The 22,479-nt window shown below is 32.1% G+C and overlaps 1 protein-coding gene across 2 annotated transcripts in view; it reads left to right on the forward strand.

The window, feature by feature from the left end:
* Window positions 1-793: 793 nt before the first annotated feature.
* Window positions 794-22,479, forward strand: part of LOC110036339 (probable serine acetyltransferase 2) — a 38,206-nt gene continuing 16,520 nt past the window's right edge. The window contains exons 1-6 of one of the 2 annotated variants that reach the window (XM_020740761.1): window positions 794-1,215; window positions 1,936-2,133; window positions 2,244-2,303; window positions 2,581-2,676; window positions 2,776-2,800; window positions 20,528-20,622. In XM_020740761.1, the coding sequence (XP_020596420.1) occupies window positions 1,114-1,215; window positions 1,936-2,133; window positions 2,244-2,303; window positions 2,581-2,676; window positions 2,776-2,800; window positions 20,528-20,622 (576 nt within the window). In that variant the 5' untranslated portion in view covers window positions 794-1,113. Of the gene's footprint in view, window positions 1,216-1,911; window positions 2,134-2,243; window positions 2,304-2,580; window positions 2,677-2,775; window positions 2,801-20,527; window positions 20,623-22,479 lie in introns of both variants that reach the window. The other variant, XM_020740762.1, reaches the window with a different exon arrangement.

The following is a 22,479-nucleotide window of genomic DNA, read 5'->3' on the forward strand; positions in this document are numbered from 1 at the left end:
TCAAATATATATATATATATATATATATATTCCTCATTTCTGATCTTAGAACTTTTATGCGGTAAGCTCTCAGTGTTCTACTTCTGCGATAAAATTGAAACCAATGCACATGACCTGAATATGGTCTTCATTCATTGTTTCACGAAACATCAAGATCTGAACTCCACTCATCATGCTTTTCTTTGTCTTATTCCTTTCTTCTCTCTCCTGTCCTTTTGTGAAAAAAATAAACTTGTTATTTATTCTTTTCTAACTATTTTTTAATTGACTTTAGTATTTCATAATAATAACTTTAGCATGAATCCATTTCCTCTTATATTTTTAATGTTAATTAACACATCCATGCAATCTCTTTTGCTTTTTGGCCTCTAAAAGCAAAAATTTTTCTGTGCGGACTTCTAACATAGCTCTACGTGCGGCATATGATATTCTTGAGTTATTTTCAGGTTATTTCTGAGTTATTTTTAATAATCCTGAAATAACCCAGAAATACCAGAAATAACCCGCGCAGTTATTATAATAAAGTACAAATAAGCAATTAAAATGTGGGCAATGAAATTGACTTTACTTATTTAGAATAATATTTGATAAATGACTTGACTAAAGAATAGATTAATGTAAGTCAATATAATAATGACACAAAAGTAAGTTCTATCATCTATAATAAATTTACTTTAGATTACTAATTTTTAAATTAAAATTAGCTGTAAGAGAAAATATTTATAGTTTAGGTATTAATCGGAGGGCCATGTTGGTAAATAATGGAGATCTTAGGGTCTTTAATGTCCACATATTCTCGTCGTCGAGTCTCCGCAGCTGTCCGGCCGACGACGCGCTTCCTTATTTATTACCACCGCCGAGCGTCTTGCTGCTGCGATGATCTTCTTCTCTTGCTCTCTATCGGTCTTCATTTCTTTTCCTCGTTTGAAGCCCCGCTCTTCTTCTCTAGAAAACCCTATTATGTGATTCAATCTCGTCTCTCGCTCATCTCAATTCCCTACATAAGCTGCTAGCTTATTCATGGTGTGCAGCGCGAGGGAACAGCATCGAGGCTTAGTATTTACTTCTTCGTCTTTTTCTTCTTCTCTATGTTCGCTTGTCTTCTCATAGTAGATGGCAAGTTTGAACATCCATTCCTCGAGGAGTTTAAATGACGTTGCGGTGCCTGCTTGGGACACCATTTGGGGCTCCATTATTGCGGAAACCATGTTGGAGGTTACTGCTGCTTTTTTATTTCTCGTCTCTTTCTCTCTCGTTTCTGGATGGAGTGTTCCCGTTACTGTACGTATTAAAGTCAAAATGTTAGGCTTCGAGAAGCCAGATATGTTTTGTTGAGAAGAATTAAGGAATTCTTTATTCCTTAGATTCAACGAAACCTGTAGGAAGATTACATTTTTCTGTAGTAGATTCTAAATTTTGTCCTCAATGTTAGCTTGTTACTGAATGAAGCACCAATATGGTCATCAAATGGCCGTCTGATTTCCCGAGATTTGTCCAATGGGCGCAAACCATGGGAAAAAATTTGCGTACAAAGACCTACGCAGAGTTGCGTAAGGATTTTAGGAGGTTATAACCACGTTATTCCCCTGTAACCTCCCTGTAACCTACCTGTACCTTCGAGTGAGTTCCGCGCTTCTGTTTTCATATATAGGTAGGTTACAGGGAGGTTACAGGGTGTATAACGCGGTTATAACCTCCTGAAATCCTCCCTGTAACCTGTTTGCAGGTTACAGACGCAGCTCTGCTTACGTCTTATGTACGCAAATTTTTTCCCAACCATGCCATGTCGATTTTTTCGCTCAACACTAAAATAATAAATAAATGAATTGCGATTCCTTGAAATGGCTTTTTTAAGTTTTACATGCTACTTTGTAACTTACTGTGCTGCTGATTTTACATCTATGTTACTAGGTAATGTTCTTGTGAAAATGTCAGGCTGAGAAAGAACCGATATTGAGTAGCTTTCTGTACGCTAGTATTCTGTCTCACGACTGCTTAGAACGCGCGTTGGGTTTTGTACTGGCTAATAGGCTCCAGGACCCAACGCTGCTCGCAGCACAACTTATGGACATTTTTTACTATGCTATGATGAATGATAGTGGCTTTCAGCATGCAATACGCCAAGATATTAAGGTTATTTAATCATAATATGAAATATTTTTTCAGAATTTGTATTAGCACCGCTGAAGAAAGATTTGCTTAGAGAATTCTTATTTTGTCATTCCAATTTTTATCCTATGCAGGCTTTCAAAGATCGGGATACTGCATGTGCATCATACAGCTGGACTTTATTGTACCTCAAGGTGAATTTTTTATCACTATATTTATCCTCACTGTTTCAAGTGTGTCAGCTTTTATGTTTTTTTTGTTAGGTTTATGTTGTGAGGAGTTTCTTTTTTGGATCTTTCATGGTTTGTTGTTCTCCTATTGCATTTTATGTTATATACCAATAGTTACATATGGTCTTTAGTTGAGCGAGTCTATGTTGTTTAATTTGTATATTTGTGAAGTCCAGTAAGACTATTAAGTGATTTACTCTTAACTCATAATTCTGTCCAATCGCCACAAGTCTAATTTCAGGGGTACCATTCACTGGAATCATATCGTGCAGTCCATGTATTATGGAATCAAGGACGAAAACTTCTAGCACTGACACTGCAAAGTAGAATTAATGAGGTCATACTTGCAGAACTGGAGAAGATGGTTTCTTATTTCAGAATATTATCACTTACTTCCTCTCAATGTTTCTTATTTTTTCTTACATGCATTTTATAGGTTTTTGCTGTGGATATACACCCAGGTAAACTTTTATTAATTTTTTAACTAATCTTTTTCTTTAGTGGGTACCAAACGTAATGCTTTGATTGATGGTAACTTATTACCTACAATGGTTTGTCTCTAGTTGTTCTTTATCATGTTATCATGTTCTTGTTAGCTATATTCTTTTAAACATGAAGTTGACTATTTTATGTAATTATTTGTAAGTCTATTAGTAGTAAGAGAGAAAAACGTTTATGTAAGGGTTTTAACGGTTACTGATATTCTGATCATGAGTAACTTCATTAAGGTATCGATCGTAATTCTTGTTCAATACATTCACTAGATATCTTTGTTTATTGGTTCTACATAAGTTAATGCTCTTATAATCACTTAGAATCAAGTGGGATGCAAGTGTTACTCGTTGTACAAAGCTTCAAATCATTTAAGTGAATTTTATGACTTTGAGAGGGCAAAAGATTTAATAGCTTGGCCAAAGAGCTGCTTTAAAAAAATCTGACAGTAGTCTTTGTTTTCTCCTTATTTGTTTTATGGCTAGCTTTGAAATTTTATTAGGATAAAGACTTGTTGTTGTTGTTGTTTTTCTTATCGTCTAGCTTTGAAATTCGTCCACCCTCATACTCGACACTACATATGTCAAAGTATGGTACTAGTATAATCCTGGTTAGGGACCATTTGGTTGCTTGAAGTTAGAAAGCATATTTAATAGTTTATTTACTAGATTTTCCTTTGTTTGGATAAACTTTAAAACCTATATTTATCTTAAGCACCATAAATATCTTCAAAACTATTAAATGTTATATATATATATATATTTAACTCAAAAAAGAGTGAAATTAAAATTTTCATTTCCGGAACATATTGCCTAATTACATGCAATCAAATACATTTTTAGGATAAACAAATTTCTAGGTTATCTTCAAATAAGATGATTAGTAAGTCAAAATAAATCATAATGGGTGATAGATGGTGAAGCTTGAGCCAAACTAATTACTCATTGTTAGGAGTTATACTATGAAATAATTTATTCTTGTGAGAAATTATGAAGAATAAATTATATTTCCTTGTATTAATCTTGTATTAATGAGTTATTTAATTTCTTATTTTATATTTGTTTTCTTAGATTAGGAGCTAGTTCCTTTTTTATTTAAGGTTTTTCTATTTTATATTATTTCCTTTATCTCCAAATAATTAATATAATTTGATTATTGGAGCTATTTGGTAATATATCTTTTTTTTCCTTGTTATTTATTTTTATTATTTTTCCTATTATAGGATTCTTGTAAGGGTTATTTATACCCCTGTTCATATCAATGAAATAATTTTGTATTTCACATTTTTCTGAATTTCAACATGGTATGAGGGCCTAATTTCGTACCATAGCTACCAATCTTCTTTTGAGAATTGTCGAACTACAGGAAGGGAGGGTCGCTCATCTTGGTATTTGAAACAACGATTTTTTCTTCTCTCCCTGCAAGCTTTGTTTGATGGTCGGTCTTTCTTGAACCGGGAGCTTCAACTCTACCGACCTCTAGAAAATCTATAGCCGTCGGTTCCTCTAGCTGCTATCGTTTTTCACCCAAAATGTCGCTGGTTCACCTTTTCGGTTTTCTAAAGGTTTCTGTCATCGATCCTTATAGCACGTAGTTTTAGCTGCTAGATCTCTCTTAGCCAAAGAGTCAATCCCAGAATTCCATTCTCGGACCTTCTTGTCGCGAGACTGGAGTACATCTACAGTGACAACATATTTGAGATCCTCATCGAGGATATATTACTCGGGCAACCAATCGTGGATTACTGCCGCCCTCGCACCGGCGACCTTTTCTCGCAGGATTTCAGTCGGACCACTGTCGACTGGCTCTCGCTCTCAATGGAGACCCTTCTTTGATGAGTTTTGTGGCTTCTCTGCTGTCCTTCCCAGCAGCAAGACGTTCCCGCCGTTCTTACCCGAAGGGCTTTTCCCCAGGAAACAAAGTAGTCTTTTTTTGTTGTTCTTCCCAATGATAGGAAACAATACTGTTTTTTTCTCCTGAAATCCAACACTGCTTCCTGTCTTTTCCTGTTATTCTTCCACAAATATTCAACATGAGTCTTGCAGCCAGATCCATCACTAACCCACTCTCCTGCACTATTTTTTCTTCCCTGGGCAAGCGTCAACGGGAGCTACGTTTCCACCCAATCTTTCTTCTGCTGCTTTCTCTGTCAGTAGAATTTGTTGGGTGTGATTTGCTCTTTCTCTCTCTTGTGAAGAGCCACCACCGATGTTCGAAGAGCGGGACTATCTCTCTCCAATGGCACTCCCAACCAAAGAGGAGAAGTTCATCATTGGTTTGCTTGCAAAACGACTTGAAAAAGGCTATTGTAGATGCGAGATTGGATGTATCCTTGAATGGAATCCCGACAACCAACTTACATTCCCTTCTTCGTCGGTTTCAACCTTGCTGCAGAAACCCCCATTTATTCTCTCTAGGACGAAACACATGACAGACTAAACTCAAATCTTCCTATTGACACTGCAGAAACTGCAGTCAAGAAACAATCACAGTTGTCCACTTTCGTCAGACTCCTTTGCATCATTACATGTATGAGCTTTCAGTCTACCTACAGACACTGCAGGAACTGGAGTCAAAGACAGTTAAATTTGTCTACTTCCCTGCAAATTCCCTGCATTAGTACTAGTAAGAGTTTTCAGTCTACCTACAGACACTGCAAGAGTTGGAACCACTACTGTCTACTTACCTGCAAACTCCCCTGCAACATTATCTGTAGGAATCGTCCGCCTACTGATCTTGAGAATATAGTTGTGTAAAAATTATATAGTTGATTCCGCTATGCACGGTGCCAAAAGCTTAATTTAATATTTTATGAATAAGAAATTTAAGCAATTAATGTTGAGATTCTACCCAAGTATACGTATCGTTATCAAGTAATAAAAGACTTTCTATTTAAGCCCCAAATAATCGATCCCACGGGGAATGTTTAAATTTGAAATGATAAATTTACTAGGAAATTCACAGAAAGTTAAAACGAAATTACTGTCACTTATTTCAAATGTTGAGATATGATCAGAACTAAATTATTTAACTAATAACAAAACTGAAATACAAAGTTTAAACAGTAACTACTAAATTATTAAACTATGTTTATGTGATTAAGATTTCTTATGGATTTCTTATTGATTAAGATTTCTTATGTGAAAAAACATCTTTCCCACTACAATGAGGTTTTGGTAAAATGAGTGAAATAAATTGTTCTAATATGTATTGTGCCAAATAAAATCAGTTTTAATTCTCTACCCTGATATAATGTTATAGAAAATCATTGTCTATTCCCAGGTTTAGTCCCTAAATCCGTAGCTAGGCTATGAGAATACTGACTACCACTCCAGAGCTCTCACTTTCCTTCATCTGAAGGCTAACTCTCGCTTTCGTTGTTAAACAGTTTTTAAACACTAAGACCGAATTGAAAATTTTAGTTTGTCATCCTAAAAATTTTCCAATTCTACACATAACAAAGTATATTTCTCTATTTATTTACACTTAATTCCATGAACGAAATTCTCCTTCATGGAATCAAATGTGATTCTCACTCGGTTGTAGAACTCATACTCCATTTCCCGAATCATATGTTTCACAACACATTTTAACAATTCAATTGGTCAGATCGAAAAGTAAATTAAGTTCGGAGTTGAAAAATCATCATAATTTATTTTATATTTTAATATTGACACATCCATATTATTTCTTCATTTCATCATATCTCAGAATAAGGAGGAAGATAAAGTAAACTACTCAGACTTCATGAGAAAGATACAACAAAACATAAATTTCATATATAAAAAAAAGTTCATACAATTTTAATAAATAAATAACACTTATCTGAAACTCTTTCTCAAAACAACTCCCTTGTAGCTTCTTCTAAGAAATATAGGAAGAAAAAATCTCTCATTTTTCTCCTTCTCCAACACTCTTAGAGAAGAATTTACACTTAATCTCACCACAAAAACTCTAAACTCTTAAAAAAATCACTAATAGACTCCTAAATGGTGGAATGAAAATGGAAAATGTGTATGGTGGCGAGGTGTGACGAAAATGAGCAAGGATGGACAAAAAAGAATGAAGAGGGGGCGAATAATGACCAAGAGAGTTTTTCTGATGAATTTTGGCCTCAAATAGAGCCTAGAGTCGGTTCTCCAATAGTTGCATCCAAAAACTCTATAAAAAGCGTCCAAATTCGTTAGATCTTCTAGAAACAGGGTCTGAACCTCCATAAGCGCCGTCGGTGCTAGTGTTTATTTAATTAATTCCCGCTCTCTGTCAAACGGCGCCGTTGGCGCTGACCAAATTTTCAACCTCTTCATTTTTCCTCTAAATTTCATCATTATTGCATCTTTATTGCTTCAAGTCTTAAAATTCAACAAACTACAAGAAAACATAAAAATATGTTCCATTAAAGTACAATATCACCAAAATTGAGTATAAATATGTTGAGTATAAATGAGTCTAAAAATGCATATATTTTTGGTGTATCAAAATCTCCCAAACTTACATGTTACTTATCCTCAAGTAACTCCTTTACTATATAAAAATATGACTTATGGTAAAAAATTTAATTTCTAGATTTCTATATCTTAGTCTACTAAATATAATAACATAACTTAAAAAAAATTCAAAACAACTCCAGTTAATACTAAAAGTATGAGAATATTTAGCAATCAAGTCCAAAATTTCTGATTCTCTATTTTTTTACAGAAAAAATTACAAATTATCATATTAAAGCCACTTAAAGTATTCATATGAAAAAGAACTTCATAAAACTTTACTAATAATAAACTAATACTCAAATAAAAGTTTAGAAAATGTAGCGAAGCCTTCTTTTTTAAATTGATTCAAGTGAAGCTAATTTTTAATTAGACATCTCTTCAAGCTTCTCCCCATATCTTTTTTTTTCTTTTACTTTTTTTCGCTTTTCCTTTCTCTCTTTTTTTGTGTGAGGATTACTATATCTGGATAGCTTTTAATAATTTTGAACTTCATTATCCTCTTCCTAAAATAAAATTTTTTTCACATTTATTCACTTAACAAATTTATATTAACTTAAAGATTTCTTAAAGTTTAATTATTTTCTTCTTACATGAACCTTTAAGATTTTTAATATTTCAAAAATACAATTTTCTTTACTTAAAATAGAAAAACATAGTCTTTTTCTTTTATACAAAATATCTTAATTTCTAAAATTAATCTTTATTATTGAAAATTTTTACTTAAGTTTACTATATATTTAGAAAATTAAATATAGTTATCTAAAGTTAACCCCTAATACCAAAGGTCATATTAAATTTAAATTTTTTAAAAAAAAAATATAGCTAAGTGAGGACAAATAAAATTAAGTTTCTTTCTTTTTTTTTAAAAATATTTTTCTTTCCCCCCTAAACTTAAATTTTTAAAAGGTTTAGGATGAAGAACTGAAAAATAAAGGGTGAAAGAAAACATTAAATACATGAATAAATGACATACCTCTGGAAAGTTCTGATTTTGAAACTTAATTCTGAAATACTACAGGTGCTAATATAAAAAACTACAAAACTTGAAACATTAAATTACGCGTAATACATATAAAATCTGTTGAGAAATAGTTAATTACAATACATTTAACAAAATATAAAAACTAACAACAAATTTAAACTGAATTCCAGAAATGAAAACAGTTTTACAAACTACAGTTTCACAACATAAAATAAAAAATAAAACAGTCTCACAATTTAACAACAAACAGTCTCAACAATATAACAAAAGCAAATAACAACATTAACAAAATAACAAAGTACAATCAAACATAAACTAAAAGAAAAATCACCAATCATCATCATCATCTTCTTCTTCTACATCCAAATTCAGCCGCTGATATGGAGTAAAAAAACAGGGTGAGTAGTGAACTGAATTGAATGATCACCCTTCATGTATTTAACTAGTGCATCATCATAAGGAGCATCATATTCAAACTTTTGTCGTATCAAATCAGCAGTGTGAGCATTTCTGGCATCCATGTTTTGCAATCTATGATCCATTCTTAAGATATCTCCTTGCTGGATCATCATCTGGTCTAAAAGTTCTCGGTTAGTATGGTCATTAGAAGTAGGAGTCCTCGAAGTAGAAGAAATATCTCTGGTTTTACTTTCAGACCTCATCCAACATGAGATTCATGTCTTTATATTGACAGACCCAATAGGTTTTAGAGGCTCAATCCTCTCTTCCACAGGTCCAAAATCAACTCCAGTCTGTTCTCATAGTGTAAAAATAAGTGCAGGCTGTGCCAAACCACCAGTGGTCTCACCTAAAGCAATAGATCTAGTGTTCATATAAATAATAGAGCCTACATTTATCCTTATCACCTGCTGAATACAGAAGTTCAGGATGGCTCTATCCTTGGTCACCTCACTATGATGATTTGTCGGAATCATTCTTCCAGAAATAAAGTAGTGTCAGACCTTAGATATTACATAAGAATAGAAAGAGGAAAGTTTACCTTAACGCCATTTTTCACTTTCCAGGTTCTTCTATCAGTCAGAAAAGAAATAACCTCATCCAATGCCTCATTCGTAGTAGAAAACGATTTATACTGGCAACTGTAAACATCTTCTAACTGATAAAAATCATCAATTTTACTTGGAAAAAACTTCACTTTTTTCCCACGAACAAATACAAAGTCGTCAGAAGCCTCAGTAAAGTTGGCATAAAATTCGATCACTACACTAATAATTGCATCGGCAGTAAAATAATAAAAACTTTCTCACTGCCGAGCATTGATTAATCGCTCGACTTCTCCACCCGAATTTTTAAAACCACGATCCAGAATTACTTTTTTATGTTCAAGTAGACTATTGAATCGAGCACTAGCTCTGAAGCTAACAAATTTTTGTTCATCATAATCTACTTTTCTTTTTTCCTTTGTTTGTTTTTGGTGCCATAGGAAATCTAGAGAAAATTTGAAAAAATCCGAATAAATTTCAAAAATTCCAAAAATCACAAGGTAAAACGCTTTAAACTTAAATATACTAAGTAAGGGTTATTCACCAAAGGATTTTCTCAAAATCTCTTAAAAAAATTCAAAATTTTCGGATCTTGGCAATATGAGATAAATCCTTGGTGAAAATAAAAAATATACTAAGTAAGGGTTATTCACCAAAGGATTTTCTCAAAATCTCTTAAAAAAATTCAAAATTTTCGGATCTTGGCAATATGAGATAAATCCTTGGTGAAAATAAAAAATTTTTAATTGAAAGAGTAGCTCTTACCCAGAGAAGATGAAATCCAAAGTTCCTTGGCCTTAAAATCGCCTCAAATCTAAGTAAATGCGAGTCATAGATGCAAAAACCGGAGGTTGAAGGTGACTCAAAGAGTAAAAATGACGGTTTACGGTGAAAATCGTGAATTTTAAAGGGTTAAAGGCTGTTCTCGGGTCGAGGGCGCCGTCGGCGCTGCAGGACAAAAATTTCATTTTTGGATTTTTTTCAATTTTCAATTTTCTTTCAATTTTCTCTAAAGTCTTTTTAGTATTATTTTTTAAACATAAATTTTTATCTAACAATAATTCACAAATAAAAATTTCGCAAACAACAACAAACTAATTTTTATATATGAAAATACACTTTTACAAATACATTTTTTTAATCACACTTTCACACATATTAAGCAAACTAAATTATAAATCAGCATCGAAATCAAGTCACAACACTAAACGCTGACACAAAACTATAGACACAATTAATGTTCAGAATTCTAAAGCAAAGAAAACTAAATCAAATCCAAACAATCACATTAAGTACATAAGTATTCTAAACTAGTAGAGAGTCCAAATTCTTCAATTATTCTGCCTCATCTTCAATGCTTTCTCCTTTAAAATCTCCCATAGACTGGTAATACAACAACAAAAACAAAGCCACAAAAATCATGACATAGACTGGTAATGAACGTACAAATTGTAGAAGGGTCGGTACGAGAATTGATCAGTCGAATTTTCTTCGATCCATACTTTTTTTAAACATCTGCACTAATCCTACTTCAAATGTTCAATCATGATCAAAATTCTCTTTCATCCTCCACTCTAGGTGATAAAAAATGTACTTAAGATCTCTTTTTGCATTTGTAATAATCTGAAGTTCTCTTTCAATTTTCTTCAATTTCTTTTCCAAAGCAAGTGAATTTCCAACTGTTGGTGGCATCAATGGAGTTGAAACATGTGATGAATGATCTAAGATAGTATTTAATGTTTCATTCCCATTCCCAACATAATTATCATCAATAGGAATCTTGGGCTCTCAAGGTAATAAAACTTTTTCTTAACTTTCATATGAAACTTGAGATTGACAACAAAGTAGAAAAATTGTGGAAGGATGTCCAAGTCTATAAATTAGCCCATTCATAATAATACCTATTATAGATTTAAAAATGATAGATCCTACATCAATGAGTTTTTTCATTTGAATGCAATAATTCAAAATAACACTTTCTTTGGTGACTCTATTAATATTCATGGTAGGGAGTAATTTTGCAGAAATGAAGTAATGTCATTGCTTTGATATTGGATTAAACAATGAATCAGAGAAACTAACATATCCTTCATCTCGCATTTCCCAAATATCACTTTCATCCATAAAAAAATTATAGACATCTTGCATCAAATATCTGGTAGGGATAAAATTTGTATAATGACAGATTGGAACGTTTTCTATCTTATACAACTCATTGATTCACGCTGGAGTAAATGGTACAACCTTACCTCATACAAAGACAACTCCTTGGGTAATTCCATGTAAGTTGGCATAGAATTCTTTCACTACTGGTACTACAACTGCAGCGATAGTGTATCACAGAACTTCCCATCGTTTTTGTACAGTAATTTTATCAATCAGAGAACTTGGATTAATCAATCCATTATTGATAGAACCTCTCTCCTTGATAAGGCTCTTCTTTGTAATAACTTTGTCGTATAATCTTTGCGTGTCAAAACTGATAAACTTTCTTCTATTGAAAACTCCATGCCTAGAAATATTTTTGAAATTGGAGGCCATGAAATTCGAAAATAGGAAATTTTTGGTCATCCAAGGCAGTTTTTAGGACTTTAAAAAAACCTCCCGACGGTTATTACGGAGTGAAATCCCGCCAAAATTCTTCCTAAACCGTCAAACTGCTATCAGCGTGGCCGGCGCTCTCGATGGCGCTGTCGGCGCTTTGGTCTGTCTGCGGGCACCGTCAGCGCTCATGCTGGCACCGTCGGCGCCAGAGGCCAAAATTGCTCTTTTCACGTTTTCGTTCAATTCGATTCCAAATTTTCCTCTAATACTAATATTTGTCTTAATTTATAATATATAAAATTGTGTAGGATTATGATTTACTAATATATAAATATTTATCAAACAAAATAGTAATACATAGACATATATATTTATATATGGGTTGTCTCCCACAAAATGCTTATTTTAACGTCGTCAGCCCGACATACAGTTTGATTAGTTGGGTTGACTTTACATTAAAATTTCTTTAAATTGTGGTATGTGCCCTTCATAATAATGTTTCAATCGATGCCCATTAACTTTAATTATCTTTCTAGTGTTAGGATCTTTAATACAACAGTTTCATAATGACAGGCTTTAATCACTTTAAATGTTCATAACCATCTGGATTTCAATTTTTCTGGAAATAATCTCAATCTTCTATTATATAGTAAAACTTCTTGTCCAGGTTCAAATTTCTTTTGAATAATCTTCCGATGATGCCATATTTTCATTTTCTCTTTATAGATTTTTACATTATCATATGCTTCATTTCTAATCTTCTTAAGTTCATTGAGTTGCAATATTTTTTTCTCACGAGCATCTTTTAGATTAAAATTAAATTCTTTAATAGCCCGAAATGCTTTATGCTCTAATTCTACATGTAAGAACATGCTTTTCCAAAAATAAGTCTATATAGGGACATTCTTATAGGAGTCTTATGGTTTCGTATGCCCATAATGCAGTATCTAATCTAGCAGTAATTTAGCAGATCAATTTAATTTATAAGGATTTACAGCTTTTTCTAAAATTTGTTTAATATCTCTACTAGACCGCTAGTTTGAGGATGATAAGCAGTAGAAAATTTATGCATAATATCATATTTCTTAATTAATTTTTCAATTCTCTAATTCTTAAAATGAAATCCTCCATCAGTAATAATTACTTTCGGCTTCCCATATATTGTAAAAATATTTTTAATTAAAAATCTAGAAACACTCCGAACATCACATCTAGGTACAACAATAGCTTCAATTTATTTGGATATATAATCAACAATAAGTAATACATATATAAGTTCTCAAATGAAGGTATAAATAGTCCCATAAAATCTAATGTCCACACAAAAAATTTCAACTTTTAATGTGTAATTTAGAGACATTTCATTTATTCTAGAAATATTTCTTACTCATTAACATCGATCACATGTTTTAATATATTCATTAACATCTCTAAAAAGATTAGGCCAATAAAATCCAGCTTGCAAAATCTTATATGCAGTTTTGTTAATTCCAAAATGTCCTCCAAATTCAGAATCATGACATCTTTCAATTATCTGTTGAGTTTCCTCATAAGACACACATCTTCTAATAATTATATCCTTATATCGTTTATATAAATATGAGTCATCCCAAAAATAGAATTTTGAATCATATATAAATTTCTTTAATTGTGAATTTTTGATATCAGGTGGTAAAATATCACTTACAATATAATTTTACTATATCGGCATATCACAATACATTCATTTCATCAATACTATATAATTGTTTATTAGAGAAATTTTTTAAAATTTTATTTGCAAAATTGGTTAATATTTCTCTTTCTAGTCTAGATGAATGATCGACTATTTGATTATCATTTCCCTTTCTATCAACTACGGAAAAATCAAACTCTTGTAATAGAAGTATCCATCTAATAGAAGTATCCATCTATAGAAGTATCCATCTAATTAATCTTAGTTTAACATCCTTCTTTTGCATCAAATATTTTATAGCAGAATGATCTGTATGCACTATACATTTAGTTTCAATTAAGCAAGGTCTAAATTTATCAAAGATATAAACAATAGTGAGCAACTCTCTTTCAGTAGTAGTGTAGTTAATTTGAACATCATTTAAAGTTTTAATAACATAATATATTATTTTAAAAACTTTCTTGTGCATTTATTCTAACACAGCCCCAATAGCATAATCATTAGCATCACACATTATTTCAAATGATTTCTTCCAATCAGGTGGAACTATTATAGATGCAGTGATTAATTTATCTTTCAATAATTCAAATGCTTTTATGTATTTTTCGTTAAAATCAAATTTCGTTTCTTTTTCTAAAAGTTGGCATAATAGCTTAGTTATTTTAGAAAAATTTTTTATGTAACGCCTGTAGAAACCAACATATCTTAAAAAGCTTCTTATCCCTTTAACATTAGTCAGAGGTGGTAATTTTTCAATAACTTGAATTTTTGCAGGATCCATTTCCATGCCATTTTCATAAATTTTATGCTCAAGTACAATTCTCCTTGCAACCATAAATTGACATTTTTCCTAATTTAGTGCTAGGTTGATTTTTTCACATACTTCTAGAACCTTTTCTAAATTATTTAAACATAATTCAAACGAAGTTCCATATACAAAAAAATTATCCATAAACACTTCCATTCCATGTTCAATAAAATTACTAAAAATTGACATCATACATCTTTGAAATGTTGCAAGTGCATTGCACATTCCATTTCTTGGATCATATGTTTCACATCACATTTTAACAATTCAATTGGTCAGATCGAAAAGTAAATTAAGTTCGGAGTTGAAAATCATCCCAATTTATTTTATATTTTAATATTGACAGATCCATATTATCTCTTCATTTCACCATATCTCAGAGCAGGAAGAAAGATAAAGTAAACTACTCAGAATTTATGAGAAAGATACAACAAAACACAAATTTTATATATAAAAGAAATTTTATACAATATTAATAAACAATTAACACTTATTTGAAATTCTTTCTCAAAGCAAATCCCTTGTAACTTCTTCTAGGAAATGTTGGAAGAAGAAATCTCACTTTTCTCCTTCTCCAACACTCTTAGAGAAGAATTCAAACTTAATCTCACCACAAAAATTCTAAACTCTTAAAGAAAAATCACTAATAAACTCATAAATGGTGGTGGAATGAAAATGAAAAAAGTGTATGGAGGCGAGGTGTGGCGAAAATGAGCTAGGATGGACGAAGAGGAATGAAGAGGGGGCTAATAATGAACAAGAGAGTTTTTCTGATGAATTTCGGCCCCAAATAGAGCCTAGAGTCAGTTCTCCAATAGGTGCATCCAAAAACTTCAAAAAGCGTCCAGATTCGTTGAATCTTCTAGAAACAGGGTCTGAACTGCCATAATCGCCGTCGACACCAGTGTTCATTTAATTAATTGCAGCTCTCTGGCGCCGTTGGCGCTGAACAAATTTTCAACTTCTTCTTTTTTGCTCCAAATTTCATCATTTTTACTTCTTTTTTGCTTTAAGTCCTAAAATTCAACTACTTGCAAGAAAACATAAAAATACCCTCCATGAAAGTGCAATATCACCAAAAATGGGTATAAAATATGAGTCTAAAAATGCATATATTTTTGGTGTATCACCACCTACAGACACTGCAGCAATTGCAGCAAAAAACAACCACAGTACAGAATGAAAACTTTAAGTTCTACTTTACAGGATCTTCCTCGCACATCGTTTGATGTTTTCAAATTCAAGTTGAACGTAGTTTTCAACCATGTTTCAACTTGAGGGGGAGTGTTAGAAGTTATACTATGAAATAATTTATTCTTGTGAGAAATTATGAAGAATAAATTATTTTCTTGTATTAATGAGTTATTTAATTACTTATTTTATATTTGTTTTCTTAGATTAGGAGCTAGTTCCTTTTCTATTTTAGGTTTTCTTATTTTATGTTATTACCTTTATCTCCAAATAATTAATATAAATTGATTATTGGAGCTATTTGGTAATATATCTTTCCTTTTCTTGTTATTTTTTATTTTTTTTATTATAGGATTCTTGTAAGGATTATTTATACCCCCGTTCATATTAATAAAATAATTTTGTAATCCGCATTATTCTAAATTTCAACACTCAGGGTAAACTCTTGTGATTTCCTTGAAAGCCCACTCAACCTTATATCATCCTAACCCATTGTATTCTGTTGTTTGGGATTTGCAAAATTTGATTGACCTAATCTAAGAGAAACTCAATAACTTCTAACTCCAGCATACATATATCTTATTGAATAGCATTTACATTGAATTAACATTATGAGCTAACAACATAAAAGGCTTTTATATTTAGATTTATTGCCTTCTTACAAGAAATTATGGATCAAACATGCTCAATCTATGTTCACAAAAAAAGAAAAAAAAAAGCCATTTTCCTTGAGTTAATGTTTTACATTGATAGATTAAGAGGCATAAGAGGAGAAAATTGGCATAAGGATGCGAAACTTCAAGTCGTCTAACTTTCTACAAAGTTTGAATATTTCATCATTATCTAATTTCCTTTTGATCACCAATCTTTGCTACCTTTCCAATGCTTCATATGATTCCCCCAAATGACAATAAAAAGTAAGCATTTTGTAGCACGAGAGCTTTATCGCTTTCATAAGATCCCACAAAATCACAAATAACTAGATCCTGCAATCCTCACAAGACTCTTGAACTGGAAATTGTGGTTCCCGTGATCTAGGGCTCCTAATTTCTGATTTCACCATTTTTTTTTTATTTCCTTCATATTTTCTTATTTTTATTTGGAGTTTCTTTCTACTTGGAGACTATTTATATGTTAGTTTTTTTTATTTTGAGAGACTTGTGGCAATTGTTTTTTTTTTGAGATTATATATCTGTTTTCCACTCTAAGGAGCATTGTATCATTTTCCTTAAGTGGTTTGTCTGTATCATATGTAGGAATATGTGAAGATTCTCCTTGACCTCTGTACCACACTGTTTCGTCATCTGTTCCACAGTTTTTAGCTGGGTCAACTGTTGAACGTTGTTTATCTCCATCCAAATGTTGTCAATCACCCATATTGTCATTCTCTTACCATCACTAACACTCTATCAAACCTGCTTTTCAAACACCTTTTAGGAGCCTGAGAACAGTGTCATCCAATATTAGAACTTGATAAACCCAAAATTTTTAGTGATTTATCGTTCCTATACCTACGAAAAATTTTTTAGGAGCTTGAGAACAGTGTCATTTTTTATTAATTAGGTATAATAATCATTCCTACCACAATTTCTAGTATTAATTCTAAAAGTTTATAAACTAAACTTTCTACTGTTGGGGGATATTCACTTCTCTGAAATCGCTAAAAAACACTGATTTGAGAGATCTAAAGGAAATAATTGAATGTAAGTGCACAAAACAAGAAATCTTGGAAAATAGAACACATATTTAACATGGAAAAACCCGAGAACTGGAAAAAACCACGTAGCAACATTGCACAAAAAAAAATCACTATGAAATGAAGAGAAATATACATATTACAACACACTTAAGTCCTCTCTACAATCTCGAAACTTAGAAATGCTTCTCTATTGATCGCACAAGAGATTCGCAGAAATCCACTCATAACTTGCAGACACCGGTTTGCGTTGTTCGCTTGTCCTTCCCATAGTGAAGAAACCTGAAATTTAAAGTTTTGAACTGCAAAATCGGTTGAAACATCGGTGCACCACTTTTGAGCGATGGGTTTCTTGACTCTCCGATGCAGGATGCGATTTGGACACCACTCTGTTGCCCTTGGGCGCTGCTTTTTCACTCGTTTGAGTCTTGGATTCATTTTTTTTAGCACTAGATCGCTCGTGACAAATTTTTTGACGCAATGTTTTCAGAATGTTGGAAATGAGCCTCTTCGCTCCGGGTTTCCGCTTGCTTGCATTAGATTTCTTTTTGGGAAACATTGACGGGGCTCTCGGGCCCTTGGTTTGGCGCTAGGATTTCAAATACCGACACAGGTTTTCCAATCCTTGGATGCTTCTACTTGCCAAATAAAACTCCATTATATAACTATCTTCTATTTGAAGACTGATTGCAATCACCTCTCCTATCTTCGTACTCATGTACTGTAATGTGGCTCAACCCTCTGGTCTCAACCTACTTGAGCTCCAACTAAAGCCAAGCATAACTTTAATTTTTCAAAAGTAACCACCTTAGTCAACATACTTGTAGGATTCTGAGCTGTAGGTATCTTCTTCAAGAATAAATATTCTTGTTCTAGAAGAGAACGAATAAAGTGATACCTTAACTGAACGTGTTTCATTCTGGCATGAAAAGTGATATTCTTAGCTACATGAATAACACTCATAATATCACTATGAAGTTTTCCAATACTCTGCTCCTTGTCCAGGTCTGCCATAAAGCTCTGCAGATTGCAGTCTAATCATCTCCATGCTGGCAATTTATACGACTTCTGTAATTGAAAGTGCAACAATTTCTATAGTTTGGAAACCCAACTCACTGCTATGTTCCCTAAAGTGAAGATATACTATGTTATGCTTCTATCGTCAATATCCCCTATCAGGTCTGAATCTACATATTTTTGTAGATTAATCTCTGTACGTTTGAAACAAGGTGACTTGTTAATTGTTCTTCTCAAGTATTTGAGAATCCATTTCATCACTTCCCAATAATTCTTTCTTGGATTATTTATATACCTGCTGATCACTCCCATTACATGTGCAATACCTGGTCTCGTACATATCATCTCATACATTAAACTTCTAGTAGATGAAGAATAACGATTTCTTTTCATCTATTTTTGCTCTGCTTTAGATTTAGGCGATAGTTCCTTAGATAATTGAAGTGATTGCTTAAGGGGGTGCAAACTAATATTACCTCATATTGAACCTATGTAGAACCTTCTCAACATATTATGCCCGAGATAACTTTATTGTACCTGCACTCTTGTCCCTATTAATTCTCATACGGAGGATTTTCTTGGTTGGACCTAAATCTTTCATTTAGAACTTCATTGATTAATGCTCCTTCAATTTTTCCTCATTTTTCTTGTCGTTTTCCTATCCGGTAGCCGTCGGAGGCTCTGATCTTGTGCTGAAAGTGTCGAATATGGTTAGCGAGTCCCGTAAGGTATTCTGATACAAATTCAATGAAGAAAAGAGGAGTTTGAGAAGATAAAAAAAGTGAGAAGAATATTTGACTGCTTTGGAGAAGGATTGGTCGCCGAGAAAGCCGTTTAAGGTATGCTTTGGCAAATAAATGATCTTTAAAGCTAAATCACGTAATAAACTAATATATTATGAATTATTGAGTGACTTAAGATTTCAGGTTGGTTACCTGAAGTGGCTGGTTAGAGATAAGCGTGTAGAGAATCGTTATAGGACGACTTTGTAAATTTTAGGTTATTAAGCTCAATATAAAAGTCACCGTAACTTCCCACAAATTACTAACAATCGAGAACCTAGCCCGACAAGTGGGGTGGGTAATTACATTTCTAAATTTCAGTAATTTTTTTTTATTTCAGAATGTATGTTGATTTATATGTATGCTTTTGTTCAGTTGATTTGTATTGCAACAAATTTTTCATATTGTTAGATAGAAAAGATATGCATAATAAGCATTGTAGGAAATGATGTGCATGCATGAAAGATATGCATGAGATGTATGATATTTAGATAAACATTATATGTAAGATAGACATGTAGGAACTATATGCATGATATAAGTATGTGTTATGCATGAGATAAATATATAAATGATATAAAAGATATGCATGATATATGATAACTTATATAATTCTTATTATCCAACCTTCATGATACATGATAACTTGCCTCACATTATGAATAACTAAATAAATTATCTATATGACAACAATCCAGATGAGCGCAAAAAAAAAAAATACAAAAAAAAAAAAAGTACACGGGGACCTCCGTGTATCTACACCTTCAGTCATACATATACATAAGTTCACCGTATGTAATTTATTTTAATTTAAGTTGACTCTTTTAATAAGCCTAGGGATGATAAGAAATGTTTGTAGTCAAAATCTACTCCCTAAAAAATTAACTAGGGAATGGGAATCAGTATGGTCTTTTCATAATATCATATCGAAATATTTTGTATCGTTACATCTTCCATTTACTCACTTTTGGGAAATGACTTTGAATTACTTATGCACTATATTCTCATCTATAATTTTAAATTTAAATGTATTCTAATTCTATTGTTATTTTTAATTTTTACATAAGATAATTAGGATGGCAAAGGGAGTGGATGTGGTGTTGGGAAGAAAATTAGAGAGTAACAGCTTTTTACTTTCTCCTAAGCTTTATTAATTTATTTAAATAAAAGGTTTAAAAACTTGATAAAAAAAAAACACCAATTTGATAATAATGATAATAATAATAATTGACCGTTTTAAGAAATTATTACTGATTTACTAGTTCACCACTCCGACTGTCGATTCTACTCGGTTTTGTGCTAGAACAGTTTTACTAATGGATCAAATCAGTTAAAAAACTAGTTCATGATTAAACTAGCTGAATTGGCTATTCCAATCTGATTTTTAAATCATTGGTAATTTTGAAGGAACTCTTGGATCTCTTTCAATTTTTTTATGATTTTCATACCTGAAACTTTCTTTCTAGTGTATGTCGGGGAATCTTCATAGTTTTTTATTATTAAACAGCTGCAAAAATTGGAGAGGGAGCTCTTTTGGATCATGCAATTGGTTTAGTTATTGGTGAAACTGCTATTGTGGGAAACAAAGTTTGTTTAATGCAGGCAAGCATGCACCATCCTGTTATGATTCACAGTTTTATAAGATTTCTTAGCATGTTTTTTATTCTTGGAGGCAGTACTTGACAAGTGTATATTCAAAAAGAAAAACAAAGTACTGCTTAACCATTTCTTTCCTTTTCTTTGTATTGGATAAATAACACTGAATATAACCGTAATTACAAGTTCTTTAGTTGAGCTAATCTTGATGTTGTTTAAGATGATTAATATGATAAAAAATGTTGTTCTATGAATTTTTGTGGAGTCTAAAAATAGATCATACATTAGTAAGGTGACTTGGTGGTAAAATGAATAGATACATATCTCATTCTTGAAAAATTAAAATCAGAAGAGAGAAGAGTAGGAATTTTATTTTATTGTCTTACGAATGTGAATTGGAGAAATCGTTATCTAGGAAAGAAATCAATCTTTTATTATAAAATCCAGATTTAACTCCACATACATCATGAATGGAATGCTGTTATCTAGAAACTGCTGGATTACTGTAGATGAAAAGGCTTTTGTCTATGGGTTGTTGAATTGTTGTAGATGAAAATGTTGCTTATAGATTATTGGACTATTGTAGATGAAAAAGTGCAGGTCGTAGATTTAGAATTATTTGAACACTCCCTTCAACATAGGATTTATATGTTGAACATGCCCAACACTTTGATCAGATTATTAAAACTCATCGTGGGTAAAACTCTGGTGATAATATTTCCATTTGGAACATTATTCAGTTGCTTTAGTTCGTTTATTTTCTCGGAAATTAAGTGTTGACCTACTTATCTTGATGTGTTTGATCCTGCTAATGTTTATGTTACTTTGGTTGTTAGAGCATAATTTTAGAATTTTTGTATTTAATAATTTAATTTTAAATTAATTTTTTTAACTTATTTCCTTACAAAATATCAAGTGCACTGCATTGTTCTGCGCTTCAACATTACTTTGAGACCGTATTTTTTATTTCTCAATTTAACTGAATTCCCCTATAAATGAGTACAAATTATGGATCTTCATTTGATGTAACTCCAACTCTTATGATTAGTGAATATTTCACTTTTTACTCCATAGAGATAATGCCTCTAAATTTTCTAAACAAAGACAATTGCAGCTAATTCCTAATTATGCATTGGATAGTTCGTATCATGTGACTCTTAATTGCTTAGTAGTATATGCAATCGTCTTTTTGTTCTGCATCTGAACATAACCCAAACAGTTGAAAGAAGCATCAATGTATGTTTGAAATCTTTCTGTTCTTGATGTAATTGTTAATACAGGTGCATATATCCAATGTCTCTAAAATTCTAAGAAATTTAGCTCACATTTATTAGTCCAATTAAATATAATATTCTTTTTTGTCAGCCTGGATAAATATAATACAATCTGTGAAAATTCCTTTACAAATTTTATGTAATAGTAGGTACTGCTGCTGATTTGTCAGAAAAAAATATGTAGGACGCTGTCGTTACAGGTGTAGAGGGTTATTGGACATCTGGGAGAATTCACCACCTATTCCCAATTAGATTACAAACACACCATTTCAGAGGGGAAGAGTATACAACACTAACAAAAATAAAATATAATTATAAAAAACAAAAAGCAATCTCTAAATTGTCATAAAATAGAAGTTCTCAAATCAGATTCTGAACAATTTATTTATATGCAGGAAACAAAGATACCCAAATAATAACCTAAATAAAGTGGCTAATAATCCTATGGTTGGCCGGCCAGCTCATGGGAATAGCAATTCCTTTATCCGACCAGAGGAGTGAACCAGCCTTGGCTGATTCTTGGGCAGGACTGCTCACATCTACCCCAATGATGCGAACGTCCACATTAGTTGGGCTGAACAAATGCTTT

Source organism: Phalaenopsis equestris, unplaced genomic scaffold (genome assembly GCF_001263595.1).
Source record: "Phalaenopsis equestris unplaced genomic scaffold, ASM126359v1 Scaffold205261, whole genome shotgun sequence".
NCBI classification, from domain to species: Eukaryota; Viridiplantae; Streptophyta; class Magnoliopsida; order Asparagales; family Orchidaceae; genus Phalaenopsis; species Phalaenopsis equestris.